The sequence below is a fragment of the Doryrhamphus excisus genome, linkage group LG2 (assembly GCF_037039965.1).
Source record: "Doryrhamphus excisus strain RoL-2023G ecotype Guam linkage group LG2, RoL_Dexc_Guam_v1.1, whole genome shotgun sequence".
Classification (NCBI taxonomy): domain Eukaryota; kingdom Metazoa; phylum Chordata; class Actinopteri; order Syngnathiformes; family Syngnathidae; genus Doryrhamphus; species Doryrhamphus excisus.
In genome coordinates this window covers 7009430-7035859 of record NC_136358.1, presented here as the reverse complement: position 1 = coordinate 7035859, position 26430 = coordinate 7009430, and the positions used below count along the sequence as shown (strand labels likewise).

Sequence of the window (26430 nt, the reverse complement as noted above, 5' to 3'; positions counted from 1 at the left end):
TGATGTTAATATAAATATATTGTCTCACTTTTCCTTACATGAATCACCTTTTTTGTTCTTTGTACCATGAGTAATCTGTGCTTAAAACCCATGACGCCAAAAACTATTTTGAAAAAAAGCAATACACAAATATTAGTATTCACTGAATGAAACGTTTGTGTCATACTGCTGTCATTCACCAGTAAACAGCTATAAAATACAAGTGAAATTAAATTGTGATTATTAAACACCCCACAGCGAGTTCTCTGAAGCCAAAGCTGCCTCCGCTTGATGACAAAACAGTTCATTCAGCATCTGATACAACACAAAAAGCCACAACAGGTGGCAGTGATTGACACAGATACAGTGGTATGACAAAATGTGTGCACCCCTGGTAATTTTCAAAATTTTCCTTTATATATCACTGGTTGTTTTGATCAGCAATTTCAGTTAAGTATATCATATAGCAGAACACACTGATGTGAGAAGTGAAAGGAAGTTTATAGGGTCATGCCACAGCATCTCAATAGTTTGGATCATTGTCCTTCTGCAGAACCCAAGTTAGTTTCAGCTTGAGGCCATGAACAGATGACCGAACATTTTCCTTGGACAATTTAGAGTCTCCAATTGACGTAACTTGCATTGTTTTGGAATTTGGGAGGAACCTGGAGTACTCCAATATGCTACACAAGTTTATGTCCGCTGATTAAAAGTGATTCTTCCTGATGTGTGATATTAGGTTATGGCAATCCAACTCATTACTTTTAATTACTATAAATTAATAAACAGATCCTAATCTCAGTTAGCATCTGTACATGTTTATTTCAATGTTCAACATTTACATTCAGTAGAATTACACATTCTGTGTGTTGTACACTTGCATATGCCATAACACTTTTATTTTCATTCACTTTGTTGACTTAAATCTGTTCTTTTCATTTCATGCTCCTTGCATTTGACAGAATAAAAAAATGCAGTATTTACACAGACATTCACTTTCTTCCACAGTCGTCTATGTCGTGTATGAAAATCCTAAAAGACTAAAGGACTAAAATGGCACTATTTTTCGATGACATTTGACCTGGCATCATGATGTCATGCGTTGAAAAAGCATCTAAATCGGTGCACACCGTAAAAACTGATCATTTTCATCCATATAACCCCTGAATAGCTAACATCCTTACAGCCTGCATGTATTTATTTTTTCTAACTGTACACATTATAAACTACAGTCTAAAGATTTCCAACTACAACGATTAAAGGTTTGTGCTTTTAAGACATTCCCTGCGCACGATAAGAAAAAAAGAGGTGGGATGCTTGGTCATCACCACAAGAGGGCGCTGTGAAGCCCATCGGACCATCAAGCAGATAAGGCAACATACCAGAGAAGGATTTTCCAGTTCCATAATTATGACAATAATTATGAAACAATAGTGGCCTCTCGTCGGAAAGACAATGATTTTACATTCCAAACTTTTTTTTTTAATATGGAAGACGTGGGATTGTAGGAGACAACTTGTGCTCACGAGCTCAAGTCGACGATGACGTGCTCCAGAATCTGTGTGTTCCCTTTGAAGCTGGATGTGAACAGAAAGTCCCGGCGATCGGTGCACACGGCGGTGAAAGAGCGTGGCGCCTGGATGTACGCCTCCTTGAAGCGCTCAAACACTTTTTGCTCGCCGTCCCACAGGAGGATCTGCGAGAAGGTGTAGTCGCTTCCAAGGGCCAGGTAGTGGCGATCTTTGAAGGAGAAGGGCTGGAGGATCATGGCGCCCCGTGACGGCAAAGCCTGGATCTCAGAGAACTGCTTGGCGCCCCAGTGCACCACTTTGGAGTCGCCAATGTAACGTGTCATGGCCAGGTAGAGCTCCTCCTGGATGCGGAAGTGCTTCACGGCGACAACGTCCTCTGTGTTGGGGATCTCGCCCTGGAGGACGAACTTCTGGTTGCTGCGGCTCCACTGGTAGATTACAGGCACCTGAGAGCGGCTTGCCAACACCAGGTGGGCTTTCCCGTCCAGGTCCAAGAACTCCGCATCTGTGTCACGGTACCACTCATGAAGGGACTGGTAAGAGTAAAACCCGCTGTCGTTCCATTTGTACAGCGTGGACAGGCCCGCTTTGGAGCTGTCCACGATCATGAAGAAGCGGTCGGCGCCAATCTGGAAGGTCTCAATGTCGTTGGGCTTGGACACCTTGGACACCTCAATGTCCTGGAACTTGGTGAACGTGCTTTGGTCCTCATCGAACTTGTAGATGTGCGAACCACCAAAGAGCTGAGCCACGATGATGAACACCTGATCCTTGATGACCACCGACTTGCAGCCTACGATGGACTGACCTAAAGACAAACACATTGAGGACACCTACAACTGGACCGTGGGTTTTAATGACAAACCTGTGATGTTGTCGTAAGTCCGGAAGTTCATCTCTATGTGGTCCCACTGGAGGATCATGCAGCTCTCTGTGCTAGGAGCCGCGATGGCTACATAAACGTCATTCTTGTAGCTGAAAGTGTCGACAGAGAGGGACTCCGAAGTCACCGTCTGATGAAGGACAAAATCTACAAAGGGGAATTATTGGTGTCGTTACTGTTGTTACCGCTTTTTACATACTTTTAGAGTCCATGGATATATACACCATATTTTGACTCCATTAACCAGTCTTTTGAATTAATAATTACATTTTCAGTAATTTCACTGCAGACAATTTGACATACAGTGGTGTGAAAAAGTGTTCACCCCTTCTTAGGTATTACAAAGAGAGGGAAAATAACCTAACTAAGGTTAATTGGAATCTATCAGTCTGGAAAAGGTTATAAATCCATTTCTTAAGCAAAAATGGCGAGTGGAGTGGCCGACCAACCAAAATGACCCCAAGCGTTGCGACGACTCATCCAGGAAGTCACAAAAGACCCCCACTGCAAAACAAACAAAACATTAAGACGCATCTCCCTTTTGCCAGAAAACATCTTGATGATTCCCCTAAATCTTTGCGAAAATACTCTGATGTGACTATTTGGAAGGTGTGTGTCCCATTACATCTGGTGTGAAAATTAACACCACATTTCAGAAAAAGCACATCATACCAACAATAAAATATGGTGGTGGTAGTGTGATGGTCTGGGGCTGTTTTGCTGCAGTCGGACCTGAAAGACTTGCTTTGATAAATGGAACCATTTGCTCTGCTGTCTACCAAAAACATAAGCGAAATGAGGAGAGGGGGGCAAACACTTTCACGCACCTGTAACTCTGAAGATTGTCACCTGTTGACAGTTTACTTTTACATAACAGTTGCTTCAGGTGTGTTTTCACTGTATTAACTGATGTACTGCTTCTAGATTTTTGTATTTGAACGCTTCTTCAGGAGAGTTGTACCAATTCTCACCCGTTGAGATGCACTCATTTTGCATGATCATATCGTTAAGATGCTTGTCCTTCACATCCTCCGGTCCGGCACACACTACATCAGACGCCGTGGCGTTGGTGTTCCTCAGCCACGACATCAGCCACTTGACTCGGCAGTCGCACTCAAAGGCGTTGCCTCGGAGGTCCCTGCAGGAATCAAAAACTGTGTGACGCTGTCGTAAAGACGTAGGGGTCTGGGGCAAGGTGAGTAATGGCGGCACTTGGGAGTTGCGGTTCACTGTGGGGAGTTCTAACATGTACTATGATGTGAAAGAGAACATGATACTCCACCTTCCTTCCTTCCGCAGGAGGATGCTCACAGGGTTCAACGCACTTGCTATCTTGGAGGTCCAAGTTTCACAAGGGAGGGGATCATGGTAGGTTTTGCAATTCTACATTATGTGTTGGAATTCATCTTCCCCCTTATGTAATGCGGCTCCCCAATGCTATGATGCTACCACAAGACACAACTACCTTGCAACTACATGTGTTTCCAGCTATTGACATAATATTGTCTGTGTATTTTTCAATGAGCACAAGCTGTAGACTGACTGCTCTGAAGTATACATCCAGGATTACTTTCTATAGTATTGTACCTTGAAAAAGCTTGGTGAAATGGGAGGGGTGTACTCACAGCTCTATGAGAGAGTCCAAGCCGCTGAAGAGGTCCCGAGGCAGAGCCTTGATGTAGTTGTTTGCTAGGGACCTATGCGCAATATTAATACATACAGTATATCAAACCGTCATCATCCTTGCTAACTAAAAGAGTTCTGATTTGTAAAGGTACATACAAGTGAGTCAGGTCCCTGAGTCCTTTAAAGGCATATTTGGATACAGTCTCTATCCTGTTATTCTCAATAAACCTGTGAAAGGAACAATACATCATACAAAATAGATGTGATCGATATCTGTGGTCTACACATGCATTTATCATAATGGATTAGGATGCACTATTATTCATTTGTGTTTTTTAAGACAGTAGCTTCTAACCACCAGTCTATTACGAATATATAAATAGAACATATAGCTGACTTACAGATACTCGAGATGCGGAAGGCCCGCAAATGCGTCATCTCTAATGGTGGTCAGGGAATTGGAATTCAGGAGCCTGAAATAAAAGCAAACACCGATGCAAAGATTTGTGAATTTACCATCAATTAAAATACTGCCTGAGAGCTACAAAGTCCTGCGTCCCATTTATGCTGACATTACAGAACATAGATTTTAGATTGATGTCTTATGGCCAGCACGAGTTCCAGGAGCTCAACATGTCTGCTTTTATACTTGCAGAGGTGTCAGGAGCTGCTAAAAGCGTTCCTTGCTATAATAGCTTTTAATAGGCAATAAATCAGCCTGCATGTGCATCCATTGTGTAAGCTTTGGCTGCTGCGTATGCTTATTTTTAAACCTTAAAAGACAAAGAACTATGATAATTATAAAATAAAAATAATGTTCCATGTTCTGTTCTCATAATGTAAACAGTTTTACATTATACTTTATACAAGCTCTCTATTAAGACATAACATCAATGGAACCTCACGTTCAGTCACATTACCTAATGTAATTAATTCATAGCAAACCGTCATTTAATGTTAACGGTTTCCCAATGGACTGTACAGCGACAAGTAAAGAGAAGAAGCCCTTACAGCAATTGGAGCGATGGCATGTGAGAAAACATGGCCTCTTTGACCTCGAGGAAGGTACCATTGACGATGCTCCTGCAAGAAGATGCATATTTACTGCAAAAACAATTTATTTTACTTAACAGAATATATCATAACAGCAACCATACTGCACTTTTTGGTCCATATTGCTGCCTGAAAGTACCAACTTACAAAGAAATTATGTCACTGGGGCTTATCCTGGGCACATAGGAGGACCCGACGCATATGATGGACTCCTTGGAGCAGCTGCATGTTGAAGGACACCGGGCAGCCTTCTTCATGTGTCCCGGTTGAGGCAAACTGCACAGGCAAACAGCGCTAAAAAACAAAGCCCAAAATGTGAGCATCTTTCCTGCATGTGTTGGTGGCTGCGCAGCATACACAGAGGCAAGGAAAGAGGCAGGGAAAAAGGCAAGCAAGAGTGATTCCACCCCTGCACCATGCGACGCTGCACCGGACAACAGCGAATCAGCAGCAGACAGCCCTTCTTTGTGTGTGCGTGTGTGTGCGCGCATTTTCATTATTTATTAAGTCACTCCTTTTCCTTCTGCTGCTGCTTAAACAAGCATGCACCGCAACACTTGTGTAATTTTTGCACGTACAGTGAGCTACACACAGGATATGAAGCATTTATGTGATACTTTTGTATTCATAACCTAGCAAGCAATTGATGACATAATGCAATGCAATTATATATGTTGTACACAAAGCATCCAGATTTTTGTTATGAGCACCCTCCCAACAAGTGCTTACATCCTCCACAGTGGAACATCAGTGACAAAGGATGCTGCAGGGGGGCTGTGAATTTAGTTACAATAATCCACAGATTATGGCAGTAATCCACAGAAAGTTGACGACAAAACTACAGCTAGATGGTGAGCAACTTTAGCATGTTCCACCATTGACTTTAACCTTTGATTGAATGTTGAAAATGCTAATTAGGTAAAGCTTTCCTAACCTTACCTAAAATGTTGGGAAAGAGGTCATTAAAACAACAAATGTGTGAGTATGTTACTTATGGAGTTCCACAAGGCTCTGTTCTTATGCCATTATCATTTATTTCATTATGCAAGTACTAAGACACACGAAGAGGGACATTGCCTGTACTAATTGGTAGAAACCAAACCTGGGGCCCTTTACTCACGGGCCACATTGTTGACCAATGTAAACCTCGTTTCTCTCATCCATAAAGTTGATGATGTTGCCTCCTGAGTTTGTCAACAACACTGCTACAAATACTAAGATTATTATCATGATTACTAGTCGGGATATTATTAGCAAAGTCAATTTAAAGAACATGTAAAAAAAAAAAAAGGTTCTGAGATTATTATGAGATTAAACATTGATTTGGCTCCATTAAAAATACACACATAACTGATTTAAATTAACACATACAGTATCTGGGTCTAACTTGGTGGAATTTGCGGGGAGGTACTGTGTGCCTCTTTCTGCAGCGTCCTCAGGCACTTGTCCAGCCTTTTGATGCACAGCGCCACGTCCTCGTGAGTGATGCCCACAGCGGCGGCAGCGTTCAGGTAGGGGCATGTGTAGGCGTCCGAGTGTGACATGAAGCCATGGAACGTATGTCCGCCGATGGTCTGTTCCTTGCCCAACGGCACAACTCTGCCAACAGCAATATTTATTAAATTAATGTTAAATACAGAAGTCTCAAGGTAGTGCATTGAAAGCGTGTTGTCCTGTTGTCTAGCCTTAATGCAGGAATTTACTAGTTTCACAGTGCTTTCAGTAAGCACAACTACAATACGCTATTTGTATGTCTGAACTTTAAATCCATCCATATATATGTATACTGTAATTCTGCACTTGTGTAACATAACAGATACCATATAGCACATAAGACAAGACCTCCACTGTCACTGTCACTGTTGTTGTGTCCCTGGTCAGAGAGGCTGTAGGCAACAATTGGCAGCCACGTTTCCCTCATACGACGCCAGGGCAGTGGCCTACAGATGTAGATTACCACATCCAGTGTGTGACTGAGGAGTGAATGAATAATGGATTCACTTCATTGTGAAGCGCTTTGGGTGCATTGAAAAGCACTATATAAAATTGCATCCATTGTTATTATTATTGTTAATGGGCCAGAAAGATGGCAACACTAGCAAAGCTATGTGATCCACAGTGCTAACATTATAGGCATTTTGATATCATCATCATGCGAGATTAGTCTATTCTCTGAAGAAAAAACCTGACTGTGGGATATTTGGCACAGCTTTATTTTAAGATGTGTAGCGAAGCCTTAATTACAAAAAGATGTGTGTGTACCACTGGGTGGCTCATCTGGCTAGGGCAGTATCATTACAAACGGAGCACATGTTTGTTTATTATAAACAGGCTCTTTTATAATAGTGTTACAACATCACTAAAAAGTTCCTTTTATGACCTACATTTTGCCAGTGCCCCCCCGACGTTATCATTGCATAGCTGAAAATTCTATCAGGATACTGCACAGTTACCACTCCAGTGTGTGTGGAATCAATAACTAGCTTCCAAAGCACCTCATTTGAATTCTGCAGTGAACTGACAGACATTGTTCAGCTTACTGTGAAGAAAACCCTAGCAGAGGGAGTGGAATGCAGACATCCTTTTAGATTAAAAAGGACAGTCTAATCATCTAATGTCCTCCTACCCAGACAGCACATCCATCTGTCTTTCTGGGAGGCTTTTAAAACAACGCAAACGCATCCAATCTTTGTGTGTGTGTGGACATAAAAACCCTTGTTATTGTTCCTACCTGGCTCCAGAAACTTGGCGTGTGAACAACATGGAGCCCAGCTGAGTCACCACCTTGCCACCGCCGGCCTGGAGCCTGTCCAGGGACATTGCTGCACACAAAAGAAAATGGGCAACAGGTCAAAAGGTTAATATTTGATAGTCTAGAAACAGAGGAGGAGGCTCACCGAGTGAAATGGGGTTATGGGGGGTGTGAAGCAATCGCTCCCCATGCGCAGAGGCCAGTTTCTTTAACTCCTCAGCCAGTAGCAGATATATCTCCTATGGGACACGCATGAGACACATAGAGGACAACAGAAGGGGCACACAAAGGAACTATAAATAGCACAATTATCATTTTTATTCCTTATGACAGCCATTGCTGATGAAGTATTTCTTCCAGCAAGGAAAACCAACCTCAACAGATCAAATATCAGAATTATTCACTGCCAACAAGGAGGAACAACATGGTTCAGCTCATTTATTATGCACAATGTGAAAGCGTAAGTGAGCCTTGATGGCATGGGGTCACCAGGGAGGAGTTTCCTCCTTGAGATAATGTTGAGCTATTGCTATTTTTTACACAAGATTGATGATACAAGGTCGGAGGAATGTTACACGGCCACAGTATCAACACATACAGAAACATACACTATACAACTCACATCATTAGGCTTTTGGGGGAGTGTACAATCTCACCTTCCTGTCTGACAATAGTTTCTTATAGCCACTGGCTCCCAGGGTGAGGAATGTGATGAGGAGGTCAAGGGAAGGGGACGCAGACGCTCGACCTGGACAGAGTTCATGAATGAAATGTAACAAAACTACAAACCAGAATAATGCGCATCATTAACATCATGAGACATAACATAGCCTGGGCCTCCCTTACTCCTTGGAAAACTGATTTTCTGGAGTGTATTTTGTGGTATTTACTCTCTCACTGTAAGAGCAGTACAAATATCTATTTGTATTTGTATTGTATTTATCATTTCGCCTTTATTTTTTTCAAGCTGCTGTACTTCCCCTGATGTCTTCTGTGATCTTGTACTTTGAAAATTGCTGCCATAGACTACATATGTACATACTGTATATACAGACTTGATCAGGACCAGTTGAAAAATTACTAGATTATGCATTTTGCACATTTGGACAGTTTCAGAATGCAGCCTATAAAAGCCAAATTCTGCTCAAAATGCTAATTTTCTGTGATGGTCATGCCCTCCTGATGGCTATTTCTCTTCTTAAACGTGGTTGGATCGTCGAGCTGCATAGGCAAGGCCTCTCGCAGCATGCCATTGCTGCTGAGGTTGGATGCAGTAAGACAGTCATTCTACATTTTTGGAATGATGCTGAGCTTTACAGAACAAAAAAGTCAAGTGGTAGACCCCCAAAAATTACACCTGCGCTGAGCCGGAGGAGCTGATTGGCTATCCGTCAAGACACAGGGCAGTCCTCCACCCAAATGAATGAATGAATGAGTTTTTCGGTATGCAACCCTCAGTGGAAAAAGTTTGGTGTAATGTAAATGAAAAATTGCACTATACCTGGGTACGTCTTGCTAATTTCCTGCACAAAGGAATCGTCAAAACCCGCAATTATGGCCCCTCCTACTGGTACCATGAAGTTCTTGTCCAAGCTTTGCACAAAGGCATCGATTCTCCCGACACGAGCCCCCTGGCAGTTGTACACATAAAACAATCATTCAAACCATACAGGCAACAGTAATGGTATGAGCTTGGCAGCACCTACTTGCTGTATCAGGTGCATACACTTGGATGACTGCACTCCATATGCATTATTCACAATGTGAGGGATGTTGTACTTGGCACACATTATAGCAAGCTCCTCGAGCCTGTGCAGGGTAATTGTGATAAACTCACATGATAATAACATTAGATTTAAAAAGGAGGTGTGTCATTACTCACCTGTCGGGGACACGCGGTGCAAAGCAGGATGTTGTAGAATGGATGCACAGGATGCTCTCAGCTCCCAGCTCCTTGATTTTACATTCGACCGCTTCCAAGTCCGTCCGCAACTCGTCACCCTCAAGGGTATTCTCGATCACAACAGGTTCAAAGCCTGCAAAACACAAATAGACGCAGAAGTTTGAGCAAAATTGAGCATATCCTTATCGCTACAGTTCAATGTCACCTGCTGTGATCATGGCTTTGAAGCATGATTTCTGGTCAATGCGCGGCCAGATGATGTAGCGTGCATTTGGTCTGCGCTGGCGGAGGGTCAGGAAGCACAGCGTCAGGCTCATGCCGGTCGCCATGGGGACCACAAAGCAGCTTGCCACGCTCCTCACGCCTATTTACAAACAAAATGCAGCATCATGTCATTCTCTACAAATAAGGCACTTCATTAGGTAAACCTGCACATTCAAGAAGGAATATGTAACAAAACACGGCAGTGGCATTTTTATGGCTCTCCGGTCCCCTCTTCCCTCATCACTCACACCATCTCTTTTCCAGCAAGAGTCTTCAATGAAGGAACAAGTAATGTTAAATGTTACAAACATGCTCACACACTCAGAATATATCACTAGCAATATATCACACTTTCACAATCCTTGTTCCACAATGCTTGTCTTACTAGGTTTGAAAAAGTGTTTGACCCCTTCTTGAGTTGAAATTTAAGTTGCATGTTTGCCACACTTAAGTGTTTCAGCCCATTAAACAAATTTAACACTTTTAAATGAAAAGTTTCATTATCAAGAGAAAAAAGAATCCAGGGAGAAAATGTGTTAAAACATAACAGAGATTAATTGATTAATCAGTCTGGGAAAGGTTATAAAACAATTTCTGAAGCTTTGGGACTCCAGCAAACCACAGTGAGAGCCATTCTCCACAATTGGCAAAACCATAAAACAGTGGTGAACCTTCCCAGCAGTGACCAGCCAATCAAACTTACCTCAATAGTGCAGTGACCACTCATCAAGAGGTCACAAAAGACCCCACAACAACATCCAAAGAACTCCGGGCCTCAAATGCCTCATTCAAGGTCAGTGTTCATGACTCCACCACAAGAAAGACACCGGGCAAAAAGTTCCAAGATTAACAGGCATTTGGAACTGCTGAACTTGAGTGACCAAAAACACACCAGCAAGTCCACCTCTGAACGCCTGAGGAAAAACAAAATTAAGACTTTGGAATGACCTTGTCAAAGTCCTGACCTGAATCCCATTGGTATGCTGGGGCATGACCTTAAAATTACATTAGGATTCTTCCAGTTGTTCCATGATTATTAATTTGGCAAAAATGCAATGATTCAGTGAAATTGTACTACCACTGGTGGCACACACGCTCCATCTAGTGGTACTCTGGGAGTACATCTGAGAGCAAACAAATCTGAGAGCAGAGACCACTATTGCTTTTTTTGACAGCCCGAGAACTTTGAGAACTAAACAAAAATTATTATTGTGTCGTTCATTTTTATTTCTAAAAAAATTCCCTAAATGGCACAGCCACAATCATAAACATCATGTTTTTATGGTGTTTGCTCATGAACGGAGAATGAGAATAAGTCAAGATTTACACACCTGATAGCCTTAAAATGTCCAGAACAAGTGAGTTGGTCAACTTATTTAGCAGACTGGACCCAGCAGCTTTTGGCTGAACGGCAGCAATATCACCTGATCGACCAATTCCATGGATCAACCTAAAACAGAAACAGTTATATCACTCTTTTTAGATATAAAAATAGTGCACAATGCACCTGTAATGTCGTCTTGCCACAAGGGTGGACGCCACCCGTCCTTCCCTCTCGCCTACGCCGCAGTTTCCCAGAAAGTTGTTGCTGTCCATGACGGCCAGCTCGTTCAAGAAAAGTTCCACGGTGCTCTCGCTCCATCCTACCTCAGGACACTTTCCCTTCAGTGTGCACAAACGGGAGTGAAACTGAATGGGTGGTGGTGGTTAACAAATGTGAGCCATAAACTCCCCCATACCTGCTCTAAAAGTAGCCTGATAAGTTGCTCATGTCCACGCCGAGCTTGGGACGCCTGTTGAATGTAGGAAGGTAACACGATCCTCTCACTCAGAGTGAAGTTGTCACCATTCATTGCTGTTTTTATTAAAGAAATGGTAAAAGAATAAATGCAAAATAATATATTACAATATAAAATAATACAGCAGATATCTGTTACTCTACTAAAAATGCCACTCTGAGCCCTATAATATGCATCCAACACTTTTTAAAAATTTTAAATTGTAAAATGTATAGGTACACACCACTAATGAATGATAATGAAAGGTGATCAATTCGAAAACAGATGGAATGGGAATTACAGTAAAACTTTTGGTCTGGTCATCAAACTAACGCGACAACCTTACTTGAGTCTCCTGTGGCACCGCCTCTACTACGACCCTAAAGCAGCTGGCAGTGGTACGCAGCTCCACAGGCCGCTGGGTGGTGGCGGCTTGCAGTCTGAGATGATGCGGGCCTTCCTACAATGCCACAACAACTGAATTAACTTGTGTTTTGAGGCCAGACTGTAACACAGTTGACTTTATTTAAATGTGAAATTCTGTATTGTGTTTATCACATGCACGTATGTGAGCCCTATACTGGAAGTATTGTCTTTATTCAAATAATTCATTGTTGTTTATTGTTATTGTTTAAATGTTGCTGGTTATTTTGTTTAAAAGGGATCTGTTATGCTAATATTTTGGCCCTTTGTATTGAGTTGTGGACTCCTATAGAGCAGCTACACACAATAAGCAGCACAGAAAGCTTTCTAGATCTTCCCGAACCTGCACTTATTCCATCTGTATTTCTTTGGATGTTTGTGCTTTAGGAATTATTAGTTACTGTTTGCTCTTCTGACTCTTCCACATGACCAAGTAACGTCAGGCTTCAGCAACAGTTTGTCGGCTAGTACAGCTGCTTACTGCCACAAAACAGTAACACCTCCACATATGATGCAGTGCAGTTAACATAGATTCAGCAATTTGAAGACAAATCCGCCGTACTGTATGTACTGGAATATCGTTACATTGAAACCCAATAGGTGGAAGTGTGAACTTGCCCAAAACAAAGTCACATATCTTTCTTTTTTAACCATTATTTTGTTCTGTTACACTGTCATTTCACGTACACATTGCTGTATAGTTTGCGCCGCAATTACTTTGCGCTCAATAATAGAAATGACGTTTCGATGCGTAAACACACTACGCTGTTTGTGCTTGTGTTTATATCACTAACCTATCGCAACCTTATTTTTAAGTATAAACGAACTCTTAAAGCACATTTAATTTCAGAATAACTTAAGTTTTCGTTACCTCACATGGAAGTGAACCCGGAAGTGACTGACCATGAAGACTGATCACATGACGAGGCTTCGTCATCTCTTAAAGGGCCAGTGACTAACAGTTTGGAGTAAAAATTTTACAATACAACAATATTTAGAATACAATCTTCATTTATTTGGCATAGATGAAATATTACACATTCAATATTCAATATAATTCCATTCACACAATTATTTATTCCTTCACATACACTTAAATCAGCACATTAATTGAAAATGAATACAACAAAACAACAAATGCCACCATTTCAGCACGTTCATTTTGCATTAAACTGTATTTCGTAATAAGAATATATATTGACAACTATAAAAATATAACCTACTGTCAGGTTGTTGATTAAGGGAGAGAAAGATGGCAATTTGTTGGCATAGCAGGGCTTCCAACACAACAGCTATGCCAACATCTTGCCTTCCTTCCTGGACCCATGTTCTGATATACTTGGAGGCTCATCATAAGAAGAAGCTGTGTAAATCATCCTACAAAACCAAATTAGTTTAATACACATATTTACACAAGTAACTCAACTAGCATTTACCTGTTGAGCTTGTCCTATGGATCCCAGTCTCCCAGTATGAGGCTTCAATAGGAGTAAAAGTTATTGGAGGAGAGGAGTGGATCAGTCTATCACCACCACATTTACTGTATGAGCATTGCAAGCACAGCGCAAGGACAAGTATCTACAGAAGGTGTGTTTTTGTGCCTTCCTGAGGATCCCATTGGTGCTCGGTTTGGAGGACCAGAACTCAGCCCAAACCCGCCAAAAAAGTATGGGATGTGATAAAACAGACATGGAAGGTATATGGACCAAAATAGGGGGGTTTCCAACTAAAAGTCCCGATCTGATTTGCTGACCCACACTATGACTAGATCTGCTTCATCAATGAATCACTGCATGATTCAAAAACTGTCTGGACTACCATGGACAGGAAACCATAGTAAATTAACACATTTTGTGAAATACAATATACTAAATGGACTCTTGTACATGGATAAACTCAATATTATTCTTTCTATACTGTAATAACAAATTCACAAACCGTTTTTTTCAACACAGGTGACTCACATCCAAAAGGTGTCGGCGCTGCCACTCCTAAGTTAAATATGTTATACAAAAAAAAATACTGGATACAATGGCATGGTTAGCCATTTCTGTTTGGTTGTCATGGTTACCACAACAAAAAATAATAAACTCTATTAAAGGGGATAATATACAAAAAGAATGCAAATAGTAAAATCTTCCGATTTTGCCCACTGTTGTATCCAAGGGGGGGTTAAAAACTGTAAAATTTTTGTGGCCGGCTCCCTTCATCTCACCCTGCACTTTGGTATACATGTATATTCTGATTCTAGATCCACTGTGCTTGCAAATTGTGACCTTACACTGAATCATGCATGCACATGTGCAACATATAGTGACTCACTACAAGTCCGCTGATGCTCTTATTTTTATGACTCCCCCCTCCGTCATATGAAATGATTACCACGCCCTGCGGCTCCACAAAAACCAAATGTGGCCTACTGTCCCTCCCGTGAGATTTTGTTCTGCTGAGTCAAATGCCTTGTGATGGCTGTGTGAGCAAAGTCTGGCCTGATAGCCGGCTTGCTGAAGCAGCTGTCCTCCACCCTACTGACTTTGCCCCTGAGACCGGGCTGTGCCGTGCGTTATTAATCACAGGCAAATGAATCTGTGAATGAGCTGTTGTGCAATAGAAAATTTTTGAACGAGGGACTCTTCCAGTATTGCAGTAGTGACTCACAAAATAAAAGGTCACACCGTCAACCAACCATACCTGTACTTATCGATTACTGAGGAAAATGAATGTGGTTCACTTCTTATTTAAAGTGAGTTGATAGCTCACAGCTGAAATAAATAGGGTAGAAACTCGCCTCTGATCAAAAAGTACCCATTAATTCCCCATTGGTGCTGTTGCAATTCCAAATTCGGCCACTGGGAAGAGCCATAATTCCACTCTTTAAACTGAACACCCGGAATTGTATCAGAAGACGAGCAAAGACACGAGATCGATAGACGGCACAGTCATCCACAAATGCATGTAACAGAGTGTACTATGCAATGAAGCAGGAAGTCCGCCATGATGGTAAGCAAGTGATCCGGGCGAGGCAAAGGCGTACAGGTGTACAGTGCGTACACTTTAATCAAATGACTTACATGTAGATATCAATAAAAACCTCAGCAGCAGTATGAAACAAAAACATGATCATTTAGGAGAGCTGAACTGTGTGTCGAGGACCTTTTCACATCAGGGTCGGACTTACCATTAGGCAAACACAGGCAATTGCCTAGGGCCCGCCATTTTCTGGCACCCCAAATGTCCCATAAAAATGTGTTTTTTTCTCTTCAATTTAAAGTAGATATTGCTGATTTAGTCTTAGTTAATAAACTCCAAAATACGTAATCTATGGTGATTATTTTGACCGTATAAGGAAGTAGACGTTAAGTAATTTGTATTTCTATCGAAAAAGAACATTTGACTCCAAATGCGTCGCACTCTTAGGCATCTGACCGGAAGTCATGTACCGGAAGTCATATACCCCCCACTCCTGTGGATTTTTAAAAAAAGCAGACCACACAATGAAACCTGTTGATATGTATTATGACATTATATTCATGTGTCCTATTTCTCAACTTTACACATAGGCTATTCGTTTAACATGGAGAGGGTTTTCGAGAGGTAAGATACTGTATCTCTTGGCAGGTTTATCTTCTTTTACACTTTTGTCTGTGCAGCGTTGGAGAAAGTCTCACTCTGCATCACACATGTGTTCGAGGACTCGGAACAAAATTATTTGTAAATGCATACTTTTACTTAATCAAAATTGCAAAATTGGGGTCAATAAATACATGACAGGCTCATACAGCAAAACGCACTGATTAATCATAGCAGAAGCTTCACACTCAGCTGTGAACCGCACCACTGAATGCTGAAGGTCAAGGCACGATAAGGCCATCAGGAGATTGTGTTGTTATGTATATTGCCCACCGTCGTGACAGCTGGGATAGGCTCCAGCACAACCACAACCCTCGTGAGGATAAGCGGTAGAAAATGAATGAATTAATGAATATTACAACATACAATATCAGAGTTGCAAATCTAACCAGTGTATGTTGCTAATAATTATCCACCAGAGGGCATCATAGTTACATCTTTCACGCTATACTGTATACCCAGAAATGTAACAATGCTAGTAAAATAATCCTTTAAAAACTTCACTCAACTTGAGTCCTGGTAGAGCGTATTGCATCATTAGAAAGTATTCTTACAATTTTTGAAAACCCCTAATGTATTATTGCCCATCTTTGCTAGCAAGCCCATGCATTGCATTTGAAATATGCATACAACAGATGTATTTGTTTCATTTTATGAGGATGTTGACTTAGCTTAAAGGGGAACTGCACTTTTTGGGGAATTTTGCCCATCATTGACAATCCTTATGTGAAACATGAACACATATTTCTTTCTCTTTTCTGTGTTTTATAACATGAGAAAACAAGTTTGTATGAGCTAGCTTACAATGCTGTTATTGGGATACATCCATTAGAACTATGAAGTATTGTTTGATCATGCATAACATGTAGTAGTAGTTCCAGTATCTTGCCGTATTTTGATGATTTAAAACACTACCAAAGCTCTTTCCTCACCGCATTAATACTAACTAATTAAGACAATGCCTAATAGTTGTCAAAATAGGTGTTATCCAATGACATGCATTGTAAGTTCATATTAACTTGTTTTCTTGCATTATAATGCACAGAAAAGGGACAGAAATGTGTTCATGTTTCACATAAGGATTGTGAATGAGGTGCAAAATTACCCCAAAAGTGCAGTTCTCCTTTGCAAATTCAAATGCAAATTTGAATACGAAGCCCATCGTTTGCTAGCAATTCCGTGATGCATTGTGCCACATGCTCCATTCAAATAAACAGCATTGTTGCATATTAGAATTATCAGCTTTATTTGTTTCATTATATTATACTTTCTTGTTTTTACATAGAGACATATTTGTTTTACACATATAGATTATATGGTTCATTTCTATCTGTATATATGTACACCTTAAATACATCAACACCAAGAAAAATAAACACATTTACAGTGCAAACATGTTCTTCAGCTCTCATGGTCACTTACCTTCGGAAACCACAATCAGGTCTATTGTGTTTTTTTTTAAAATACATTTCTTTCTATTGCATCGCTGCTCGCCACTCAAGCCATATTTGAATTTGTGAGCGGTGATTGTCCAAACTCAAGCAAAAAGTAGCTTCAATTGACACAAAAACACACTTTTATACTTAACTTTGTGAGCTTTCGAGGGCAATAAGTGTTCTTTTTTCACTTAAATACCTGAAGAGAAAAAAAACAGGTAGCATCAGTCCAATATTTGTTCAACATGAGTAAAAAAACATCTGAAGGGAAAAAAAAAAGGTATTTACAAAGTAAAGCCGTAGTTTTGTTCAGATTAAATGCATAAAAGTGAAGCTCATCTGTACAGTCGGTGGGTAACCAGCCCAAGATGCATGCACTCGAGAGAATCTATGTACTAGTAATTTACAGTTCATTCCCACTAAGATGCTGTACACAGGCTGAGGTAAAGCGGGTGTTTAGTGAGCCTAACATAGAATAACAGAGGAGGGTTCGGACACACGACGCGTATATTGCTGTTAAATCCACATTCTATTCTCACAGATTGTGATGAGTTCCTCGTACAAAACACAAATGGGTGTGTTGTTTTTGTTTTGCAAAATACTGTTATAGCATCTAGTCATAGATAAGGGATGCTTGCACACAGAAGCACCTTTGATTAGAAAGTGAACTTCACACTAGATATCACTGAGCCTATAAGTGTTTTTCTACATCGAGTGTACATTTTGGTATACAAGTTATTTAAATGTGTGATTAATAGGTTTCACCTGTAAGTGTCTTCTTTTTTTTCTTCTTCTTCTTCTTCTTCCATGCAGCCTGGTGACTAATCTATCAATAGAAACGCTTAAACACTGATTCTCAAAGGTTTTGGCCTTAAGTAGTCATGCTTTTTATTGGCGAATGTGACGAGTTATCTACAATCAAGAGGGAGCAGATTGTCCTGCTACAGTACGTCTAATGCTACTGCTAAATCGGGCATTAAAAAACAAACAAAACAAATATGGTGTTGAAAGGAAGCCATCAGGAATCATCTCATATTTCCTTGCAGCTTCTACTCACGTGTAGAAAGTTCTCCTCAAGCTGCCAGCCTTAATAAGCCTGCTCTAAATGACACTAATGGCATGCATAATGCGTCACTATTAGGCTCCTGCTAATTCAATAACACAGAAAGTTAGCGCCTCTTGTCGCCGTACCCACCGTGCATTGTCTTCACACACCACACGTGGGAGCCGCCAATGAGGATGGCCGTAAAAGGGGAAAAGGAAGTTGGGCTTTGTGCTGGGTGACCCTCAGACGGACACGGGACAGATAAGGACGCGGTCCTCCAGCATGACGCTGACCACCAGGAAGACGAAGTAGAGCATGAACATGATGAAGCCGAGCAACTTGCTCATGCGCCACTTGCAGGCGGCGATGGAGATGATGACGAAGAGGAGCATGAGGAAAAGGAGCACGATGGCACAGAAGAGGCCGTTGGAGCTGACCGCCACTGGCTTCAGGCCGCTGAAGAAGGACCACATCAGCCAAGGAAATGGCAGCCTGCAAAATATACATGACAATAAACATGTGAGGTTGGCTTAGTGCTTCTCAAGTAATGGGCTGTGATGAACTGTTGGGGGGGCATGAGAGGTGGAGTCAACCTATGGAGTCGCCAATTTATCTAGCATGCTTTTGGAATGGGGCTGCACGGCGGTCGAGTGGTTAGCGTGCAGACTTCACAGCTAGGAGACCCGAGTTCAATCCCACCCTCGGCCATCTCTGTGTGGAGTTTGCATGTTCTCCCCGTGCATGCGTGGGTTTTCTCCGGGTAATCCGGTTTCCTCCCACATTCCAAAAACATGCTAGGTTAATTGGCGACTCCAAATTGTGAGTGTGAATGGTTGTTTGTCTATATGTGCCCTGTGATTGGCTGGCGACCAGTCCAGGGTGTACCCCGCCTCTTGCCCGAAGACAGCTGGGATAGGCTCCAGCACCCCCGCGACCCTCGTGAGGATAAGCGGTAGAAAATGAATGAATTAATGTTTTTGGAATGTGGGAGGAAACTGGAGTACCCGGAGAAAACCCACGCATGCACGGGGAGAACATGCAAACCACACAGCGATGGCCTTGGGTGGAATCAAACTCAGGTCTCCCAGCTGTGTGTCATGCGCACTCAACACCCCATGGCCGTGCAGCCTGATATTCAACATACAGTAAATATATCAGCATATGAGTTTTGGTCCATATTTCCTCGCCCTCGTGTGAATGCTTGTTTGTATATAAGTACGTGACCTGCGTGGCTGGCCACCTCATGTACAGTAGGAGGACACATGTACACTATATCTATACCTTTATGACAGTTAGCCTTTACATTTGCAGGAGTTGAGGTACATAAGGAAGCAAAGCTAATACACTAAATGCTAATAGATAGCAGTTCAAACAATTTTTTTTTGCGTGTTGTTACATTGGGTTGCCATGGTAACAGTACAATAGGGTATTGCATCAACATCATTTATAAACTTTTGTTTTTCAAAACGTCACATGGTACTTACTGTAGCTTTAAATGACCAATCCCGATGAGAGGACCTACCCAACTGTGATGTCAAAGATGTTGGAGCCGACGGAGCTGGACACAGCCATGTCCCCCAGGCCCTTGCGTGCCACAATAACACTGGTGATGAGGTCAGGGATGGAGGTTCCAGCCGCTAATATAGTCAGACCCATAATCTCCTCTGTAATCCCGATGGTCTCTCCAACCTGCACAAAAAGACAGTACTGTAAATAAAATCTCATCTGTTGCTGCATCTCCAGTCAATTGCAAACTACAATGTTTACCTGGTGTGCCCACCACACCATTAGGTACGAGAAGCCTGCGATCCAGCAGATGGCACCCAGGAAAGTGATGGGAAAGAACTTCTTTGATGACTAGCAAGGAGGAGGAAAGCAAAATGTTGTCGTTATTATTCTTTGGAATGCTGCCATTTTTAGACGCACCGGTTTCCTGACGTCAGGCAATGTGAGCCACAGAGGGAGGACGATGGGCATGATGAAGAGGTAGGTGAACCGCTTGCGACCGGATTCAGGCCAGGAGAGGCTCAGAGGCTGGTCGTCTTCCTCCTCGTCCCCAGCCTGAGGGGACACAGAGGGGCGGTAATGTATAGTACAACCTGACTGCTCAACTTAAATGTTCTGGGGCCACATTTTCTGAGAAAATACCACAACGACAACAAGCAATATGTTTCCACGAGTGTATAGCAGGAATTCAATGCATACTGCAAAAAGGGTTAAACTGCATGCTTTAGAATGGCCTTTTATTATAGCGAGCCTGAGGCACACCCGTGCAATAATCATCATAACCTTTAGTATTATGAATGATGAATGCTCACTTAGAGATTAAGACAGATTTGTGAACAATATTTGAGACCTTTTGTTTACATACCAAAAGCTTAACATCTTCGAGTTCAGCTCATGAAATATGGGAGAAAAAGCATGTTATGTTTTTACACACCAGGTGGCTGTCATCGGTCTATTTATGTGATATGAGTCCCTTTGGAGCGCTATAGCACCCCCTGCGAAGGCAGCGCTCCCTCTGCTTCCCAAATGCCAGAGCCTTGGGGGTCCTTTCTGTCCCCTCCCCCCGGGGCCAAACTAACTGCCGAGCTTAAAGGCAGACACTGACACCGGGGAAGTGTGACATTTAATTTCATTATTTTTAGCCATCCATCCATTTTCGATACCGCTTACCCTCACAAGGGTCATGGGTATCCTGGAGCCTATCCCAGCTGTCTTTGGCCGAGAGGCCGGTTACACCCTGGACTGGTCGCCAGCCAATCAGGGCACATATAGACAAACATATAAACAACCATTCCACCAATTTGGGAGTCGCCAATTAACCTAGCATGCATGTTTTTGGAATGTGGGAACAGTTCCCAGTGTTCACAGCATTTAACCGCATAGCATTACTGTGGAAGCTTCAAAGTTTAAAGAAAAAGTAGCAGCTTATACATTGGAATTTAGGGTAACAGCGCAATTACAGCAAAAAATGGAATCTTTATTTAATTGTTAGCCAGTAATTTACTCTGAATTTACATATATATATATATGTATATATATATATTTTTTAATGTGCCCTGTAACATGATTTAATTTTACCTAATTCATGTTATATACATTTTTTAAATGATTTTATTATCTAAACCCCATTGTCCATATTTCCGGTACTAGCAGAGTCTTCTTTCCTTCTTCAGCGTGGAGTCATTTGCATTCCTTAAAAGGCTTCAAAGGATATTCAAATGTTCTGATGTTATTTCCATCGTGATGATCATCTGAGCTCTTCTAAATAAGACAGAATGAGTCATTAATTCCCTCAAGCTTGGCATTTTTTCACTCATTTCCCCATGTAGGCGACTGTGGAAGCGTTAGGTTCCTGGTAAATATTCCAAAAGTCCACCCATTTGTACACAGTCAACAGACAATTTGACCTTCAACTTTGAAGCACTTGCCAAGGAATCCTGGTGGGGATTGAACAATTAATGCGATGGGCCCTCTGGTGGCAAATGAAGGTGTGAGCTTCTGCTGCACAGACAGGTGCACCGTGGGATGCGCATCTAAAAATATCTACGTGTGGAAGTCAGGCACGCAAATAGACACCTAAAACCCCGCCTCTCCTTGATGTTCTGTGACTCAACAGCTGAAATAAACAACTTCTTAACCTTGACATCCCAGCATTTTTTTAAAAAGCTCACACATTTTGGGATCATTATGTCAATACAGGACGTTTATAGGGAGCTCATTATTATTTATGACTAATCCAGTGCATATTCAGCCATTTGCAAGGTAGTGCCGTTTAATAAGCTGTATCACCGGGACTATAATGACCATATACGTACATACACTGAAACTGTACGATGGAGTATATTTCTCCTACATTCCAAAAACATGCTAGGTTAATTGGTGACTCCAAATTGTCACCAATGGTATGAATGTGAGTGTGAATAATTGTTTGTCTATATGTGCCCTGTGATTGGCTGGCGACCAGTCAAGGGTGTACCCCAGCTGGGATAGGCTCCAGCATTCCAGTGACCCTTGTGAGGATAAGCGGTAGAAAATGGATGGATGGAACATGTCAGATTTTTTTTTTTTCATTTTTGCGCCTTTTTTCTAATTTCTTCTGTAGTTTCAGTGTTTAATTTTATTACTCCAGAGTGCAGTTTTAACACTCCTGTACTACAGTATTAACAGCTTTAAAATGAAAAGCTAGTGGTCAACTTTTTTGCAACCACACCATGGATCCTTCTGGATATGCAGTCTGCTTCTGTCCCAAATGCAGAGTCATGCAGACCGTCTGTTGGCACAGCGGGTTGTATTGGCCCATCATCACTCATTTTTTATTTACTTTTTGGCGCCAAAAGATGCTGGCACATTCATTTGTGGAAGGGGCGAAGTGAAGAGTCATTACAGAAGTCAGCATGGGAGCAAAAGGCCATTTCCTCTTTCATGTGTTTCTATCCTATCGAATCATTTCTTACCGTTTCACCCTCTTGGCCTGCGGTGCCATTCATGGGCGGGGTCACCTCCACCTGCACGTTGGAGCTGTTTGGTAGGTTCTTGTCTGTGCACAGATGAAAAGATGACAAGATGACAAGGTGAGTGAAAGAGAATTGGATTCTAATGCCTTGTTTTGAAGATGTGCAAACAAATGAAGAGGCTAACATGTTAATGCGGCGCTGTTAACATAATAACTGGCTTTGATTGCGCTGCCTTGAGCACACAACATGGCCTCTGGGCACTCCTCCTTCCCTTTCAAGTGACACGCGTGCATACATTACGACTGATGTAAATTTAGCTAGGCTGCTCTTGATCTTCCTACCTGCACGGCTGGCAACACCATTGGCTTTCTCGCTGTCCTCCACTTGGCATTTCTTTTTCGCAATCTTGTGAAGGATGGACGCTTTCTCTCGGAATTTCCCTGCAAAACAACAGCACAAAGACAACCCATGCTGGTTAAAACAATCAACCGAGCATCCTGTGGATCCGGCCGCCACCGGAGTGTCACAGAAGGGCCAAACAAACAAAAGTGCTGACAGTGGTTATGTGACACAGCATGTTATCATATACTGATGATGACCCTGCATCATCTTCGCCCCTTCGGCAATGGGATCTGCCTGCTTCTCTTTTAGCAAGTCAGAAAGCTAACAATAGATGTCAGAGGTTAGTGGGACACGAAAGACAACGGTGCAGTAGACAACTAGCCCTACTCCAGTCATCGTGGTTGGAACATTATTCCCTCACTGGATACAGGATCACTGTTTTGTGGTTGAATATGATCAATTATTGGCAAAAATATACACATATTTAAGCAAATTATATATATGAATGGCCAAAACAAAGCATTTTCAAGCATAAAATGGCGAAATAAATGAAAATATAAATATAAAGCATCCAAAAGACGTGATATGAATGTAATAAAGTATTGTGACCTGTGTGCGCCTGTAAGAGCGGGGCCTGGGAAGTGACATCAGTGAGTAGAGCCGACTGGTTACTGGTGTAGAGAGTGGCCGACAGCAGCTCCTGTGTGAATGTTCACTGCATGCTTGTTAATAAAGTGACTAGGGCTACTATTTTATGTCTGCAGGGCTCTAATAATGCTAAAAACCGCATTTAGACAGTCAAACAGGTTTCATATGCTGCAACTGTTTGAAAATTTGAACTCAATTCAATGGTTAAATTAACGAAAGCACAAAATAGGTTTGTTTAAAAAATGCAACATAAGTTGATTGTGATTTTTTTTTGGACGCAGTCCTGCTTGCTTGCTGCTCAAAACAATAGTAAACCAAAAGTAAACAAAAGTAGCCTTCGTGCAAATGACGCGTCTTCATCTTGGCTAGCCAACAGCAGTCAATGGAATAACCGGAAAGCGGTGACGTGCTTGAAATTGAAATGGCGCACCAATGGAACACCATGACCTTGTCGCTTACGTAAGCCATGAATGGCTCACGCAAACCCGCCCTGAGATAATTAGCGTCTGTCTTTAACTCATGACCATCTATCATAGAACTAACACCCTATTCCAGTCAATGGGAACTACTGATGTTGTTATTTGAGTTTTCAGTTGGGCAATTTGTCAGTGACACATCGATATGCGCGCCTCCCGACCACGTCGACACACGTCTGTGACCTTCCGGCAAAAATCATTAAGCACCACCAGTCTTTGCCTCATATCCTCTATCAACACACAAACACAATGCATCCTGTCATTTGTGTGGTTTTATTATAAATAAAGTCTTTTTGTTGTCGGACACGTGTCAATCATCGTCACCACACGTTTCTCCATGTCGTCTATCGGATGAGAATGGCTTGTGCGTCAGGTTTTATTTGTCGCTGAATTTGTAGATTTCCCAATCACACACAGGGAAGGAACCTGAAATGAGGCCACTGTGAGTGTGGCGCCTCCGCTTAGTGTTCTACCTCCCCCTACTGTCTGTGCACACTGATATAGCACCTGCCAGTTTGTTTTTGTCAGCATGTCGCCAATAATATAATGCTGTAGAAATATTCATTATACACCGTGACTTTCTACAGCCTGTGTAGTGTCTTTAATGTAAGTGTGATGTCATTATGCTTGCAAATCAGACAATAAAATTCTAAGAAATGTCATTCGGGAGGCACTTGCAGTCCTGCTGTATCCTGAAGGGATGTTGCCGTGCCTGAGCTGGAAGGTGCTTGTCACTGACAACGTTCAATAGCAAGGAATTTATTTTATTTTACTTTTTGAAAGCAGCAAAATATTTTTATGCTCTAGTTTTACTGCCAAAATGGAAGATTATATACGCAACCTCACCAGACATTTACAGCAAAGTATCAGAACCTTTCCTGCAGAAAGAAAGGCTGCATGTTCTTTATATACAGACAAAATGTAACAATACAAATGTGAAAAAATTATCTATAAAGTCAAATGGAACCTTGGATAGCATCATTAATTGGTTCCAAAAGGTCTGACTAACAGAAACAGAATACATTTTTCCGATAAGTGATAACGCAGTCAAAACTATTTTGCAATTATAGTTTTACATGCAAAAAATAATAATAAAAAAAAAAATACATGCAAATGATGAATGATTTACCTTTACTGAAGACACAAATATTCCAAAAGACACGCTGTGACAGCGTACACCACACAGACACCATCTTCCTGGTGTACCATCAGTTATTTCTTGAATGCAAAAGTGGTTCTCACCTCAATAACACAAAATCGAGCCAACAAAGTTGCCAGTATTTTGATAAGGAAGATAAGAAACGTGATTAAATAATAAAAAAAAACTGATGACAAAACATGATGGTGTCTGTGTGGTGTCTCGCTGCCACATTATGTCTTTGGGAACAGTAGTCTTCAATGAAATTAGAAGTGACCTTTAATGTTCATTTATACCTTTTAGTGTTTCATGCATGTAAAACTATAGTAAACTATAAAAACATGTTAACAATGAGAGTCAACCAGTTCCGGCTGCCATTTTCTTATGAAGTGATGCTAAACCTGCTGGAAGATTTGGTAGCTGGTAGCTCATGTCCAGACCAGCTACCAGCTAACACACAAGATATGCTGGTCCTCCAGACTAGGATAGACCAGCTACCAGCACGAAAACACATGTGCTGGTCTATACTGTTTTTTTTTCCCCAGCAGGGAGCCAGGGAGATCGTGATAAAAATACATTAAGAACACAGTTGGATTCAGAAAGTGTACTATATACAACAAGATTCGGACTATAATGTAAATGTAATGAAAATGTACACAATCGCAGCAAAATTTTCACTTCACATCAAAAATATGCTAACCGTGGCGGATCTTAACTGAGGTTGCACTGCATCTGAAAACATTTTGAAATCATTTTTTGAACCAAAATCTTTTTGTTATAGTCTTAATGAGCAACCTATATTAACATAAAATACACCAAAGATTATAATTACATTATTCATTCATTCATTTTCTACCGCTTTTCCTCATGGAGGTCGCGGGGGTGCTGGAGCCTATCCCAGCTGTCTTCGGGCGAGAGGCGGGGTACACCCTGGACTGGTCGCCAGCCAATCACAGGGCACATATAGACAAACAACCATTCACACTCACATTCATACCTATGGACAATTTGGAGTCGCCAATTAACCTAGCATGTTTTTGGAATGTGGGAGGAAACCGGAGT

At 41.6% G+C, this 26430-nt stretch overlaps 3 protein-coding genes across 13 annotated transcripts in view; all 3 read right to left on the bottom strand.

The window, feature by feature from the left end:
• Positions 1 to 753: 753 nt before the first annotated feature.
• lgi2a (leucine-rich repeat LGI family, member 2a) lies at positions 754 to 5584 on the bottom strand. Its single transcript, XM_058068586.2, has 8 exons — positions 5221 to 5584; positions 5032 to 5103; positions 4422 to 4493; positions 4177 to 4248; positions 4020 to 4091; positions 3366 to 3532; positions 2377 to 2541; positions 754 to 2319 (listed from the first exon to the last, which is right to left on the bottom strand). The coding sequence occupies exons 1-8, from the start codon at positions 5568 to 5570 to the stop codon at positions 1502 to 1504; spliced, it is 1788 nt and encodes a 595-aa protein (XP_057924569.2). The 5' UTR covers positions 5571 to 5584; the 3' UTR covers positions 754 to 1501.
• A 159-nt stretch (positions 5585 to 5743) lies between these two features.
• sepsecs (Sep (O-phosphoserine) tRNA:Sec (selenocysteine) tRNA synthase) lies at positions 5744 to 13806 on the bottom strand. Of its 2 annotated transcripts, XM_078796836.1 has the most exons (13): positions 13065 to 13082; positions 12117 to 12230; positions 11732 to 11847; positions 11500 to 11654; positions 11324 to 11442; positions 9934 to 10092; positions 9708 to 9861; positions 9532 to 9634; positions 9327 to 9456; positions 8482 to 8573; positions 7971 to 8064; positions 7805 to 7895; positions 5744 to 6672 (listed from the first exon to the last, which is right to left on the bottom strand). In XM_078796836.1, the coding sequence occupies exons 3-13, from the start codon at positions 11843 to 11845 to the stop codon at positions 6456 to 6458; spliced, it is 1428 nt and encodes a 475-aa protein (XP_078652962.1). In that variant the 5' UTR covers positions 11846 to 11847; positions 12117 to 12230; positions 13065 to 13082; the 3' UTR covers positions 5744 to 6455. The 2 variants fall into 2 exon arrangements, with proteins under 2 accessions (XP_078652962.1, XP_057924571.2); XM_058068588.2 differs by lacking the exons at positions 12117 to 12230; positions 13065 to 13082 and adding an exon at positions 13630 to 13806.
• A 3236-nt stretch (positions 13807 to 17042) lies between these two features.
• The window catches only part of slc24a2a (solute carrier family 24 member 2a), a 31767-nt gene continuing 22379 nt past the window's right edge, over positions 17043 to 26430 (bottom strand). For all 10 annotated transcript variants that reach the window (XM_058067106.2, XM_058067107.2, XM_058067112.2 and 7 more), the window contains 6 exons: positions 23106 to 23204; positions 22765 to 22847; positions 20231 to 20365; positions 20072 to 20161; positions 19827 to 19993; positions 17043 to 18796 (listed from right to left, as the gene is read on the bottom strand). In XM_058067106.2, coding sequence (XP_057923089.2) covers positions 18547 to 18796; positions 19827 to 19993; positions 20072 to 20161; positions 20231 to 20365; positions 22765 to 22847; positions 23106 to 23204 — 824 coding nt within the window. In that variant the 3' untranslated portion in view covers positions 17043 to 18546. The remainder of the gene's footprint in view (positions 18797 to 19826; positions 19994 to 20071; positions 20162 to 20230; positions 20366 to 22764; positions 22848 to 23105; positions 23205 to 26430) is intronic.

What these genes read in the sequence shown, in the direction of transcription:
- sepsecs (XM_058068588.2), bottom strand. Translation starts at nt 11,845, where the DNA reads ATGAATGGTGACAACTTCACTCTGAGTGAGAGGATCGTGTTACCTTCC. An exon ending in AATTAGCAAGACGTACCCAG is followed by an intron (nt 8,574 to 9,326) that starts GTATAGTGCAAT and finishes AACTCTGTCCAG; the next exon opens with GTCGAGCGTCTGCGTCCCCT. An exon ending in CCATAACCCCATTTCACTCG is followed by an intron (nt 7,896 to 7,970) that starts GTGAGCCTCCTC and finishes TTTTGTGTGCAG; the next exon opens with CAATGTCCCTGGACAGGCTC.
- lgi2a (XM_058068586.2), bottom strand. Translation starts at nt 5,570, where the DNA reads ATGAAAATGCGCGCACACACACGCACACACAAAGAAGGGCTGTCTGCT. An exon ending in CTTCCGCATCTCGAGTATCT is followed by an intron (nt 4,249 to 4,421) that starts GTAAGTCAGCTA and finishes TTCCTTTCACAG; the next exon opens with GTTTATTGAGAATAACAGGA. An exon ending in TTGGACTCTCTCATAGAGCT is followed by an intron (nt 3,533 to 4,019) that starts GTGAGTACACCC and finishes TGATTCCTGCAG; the next exon opens with GGACCTCCGAGGCAACGCCT.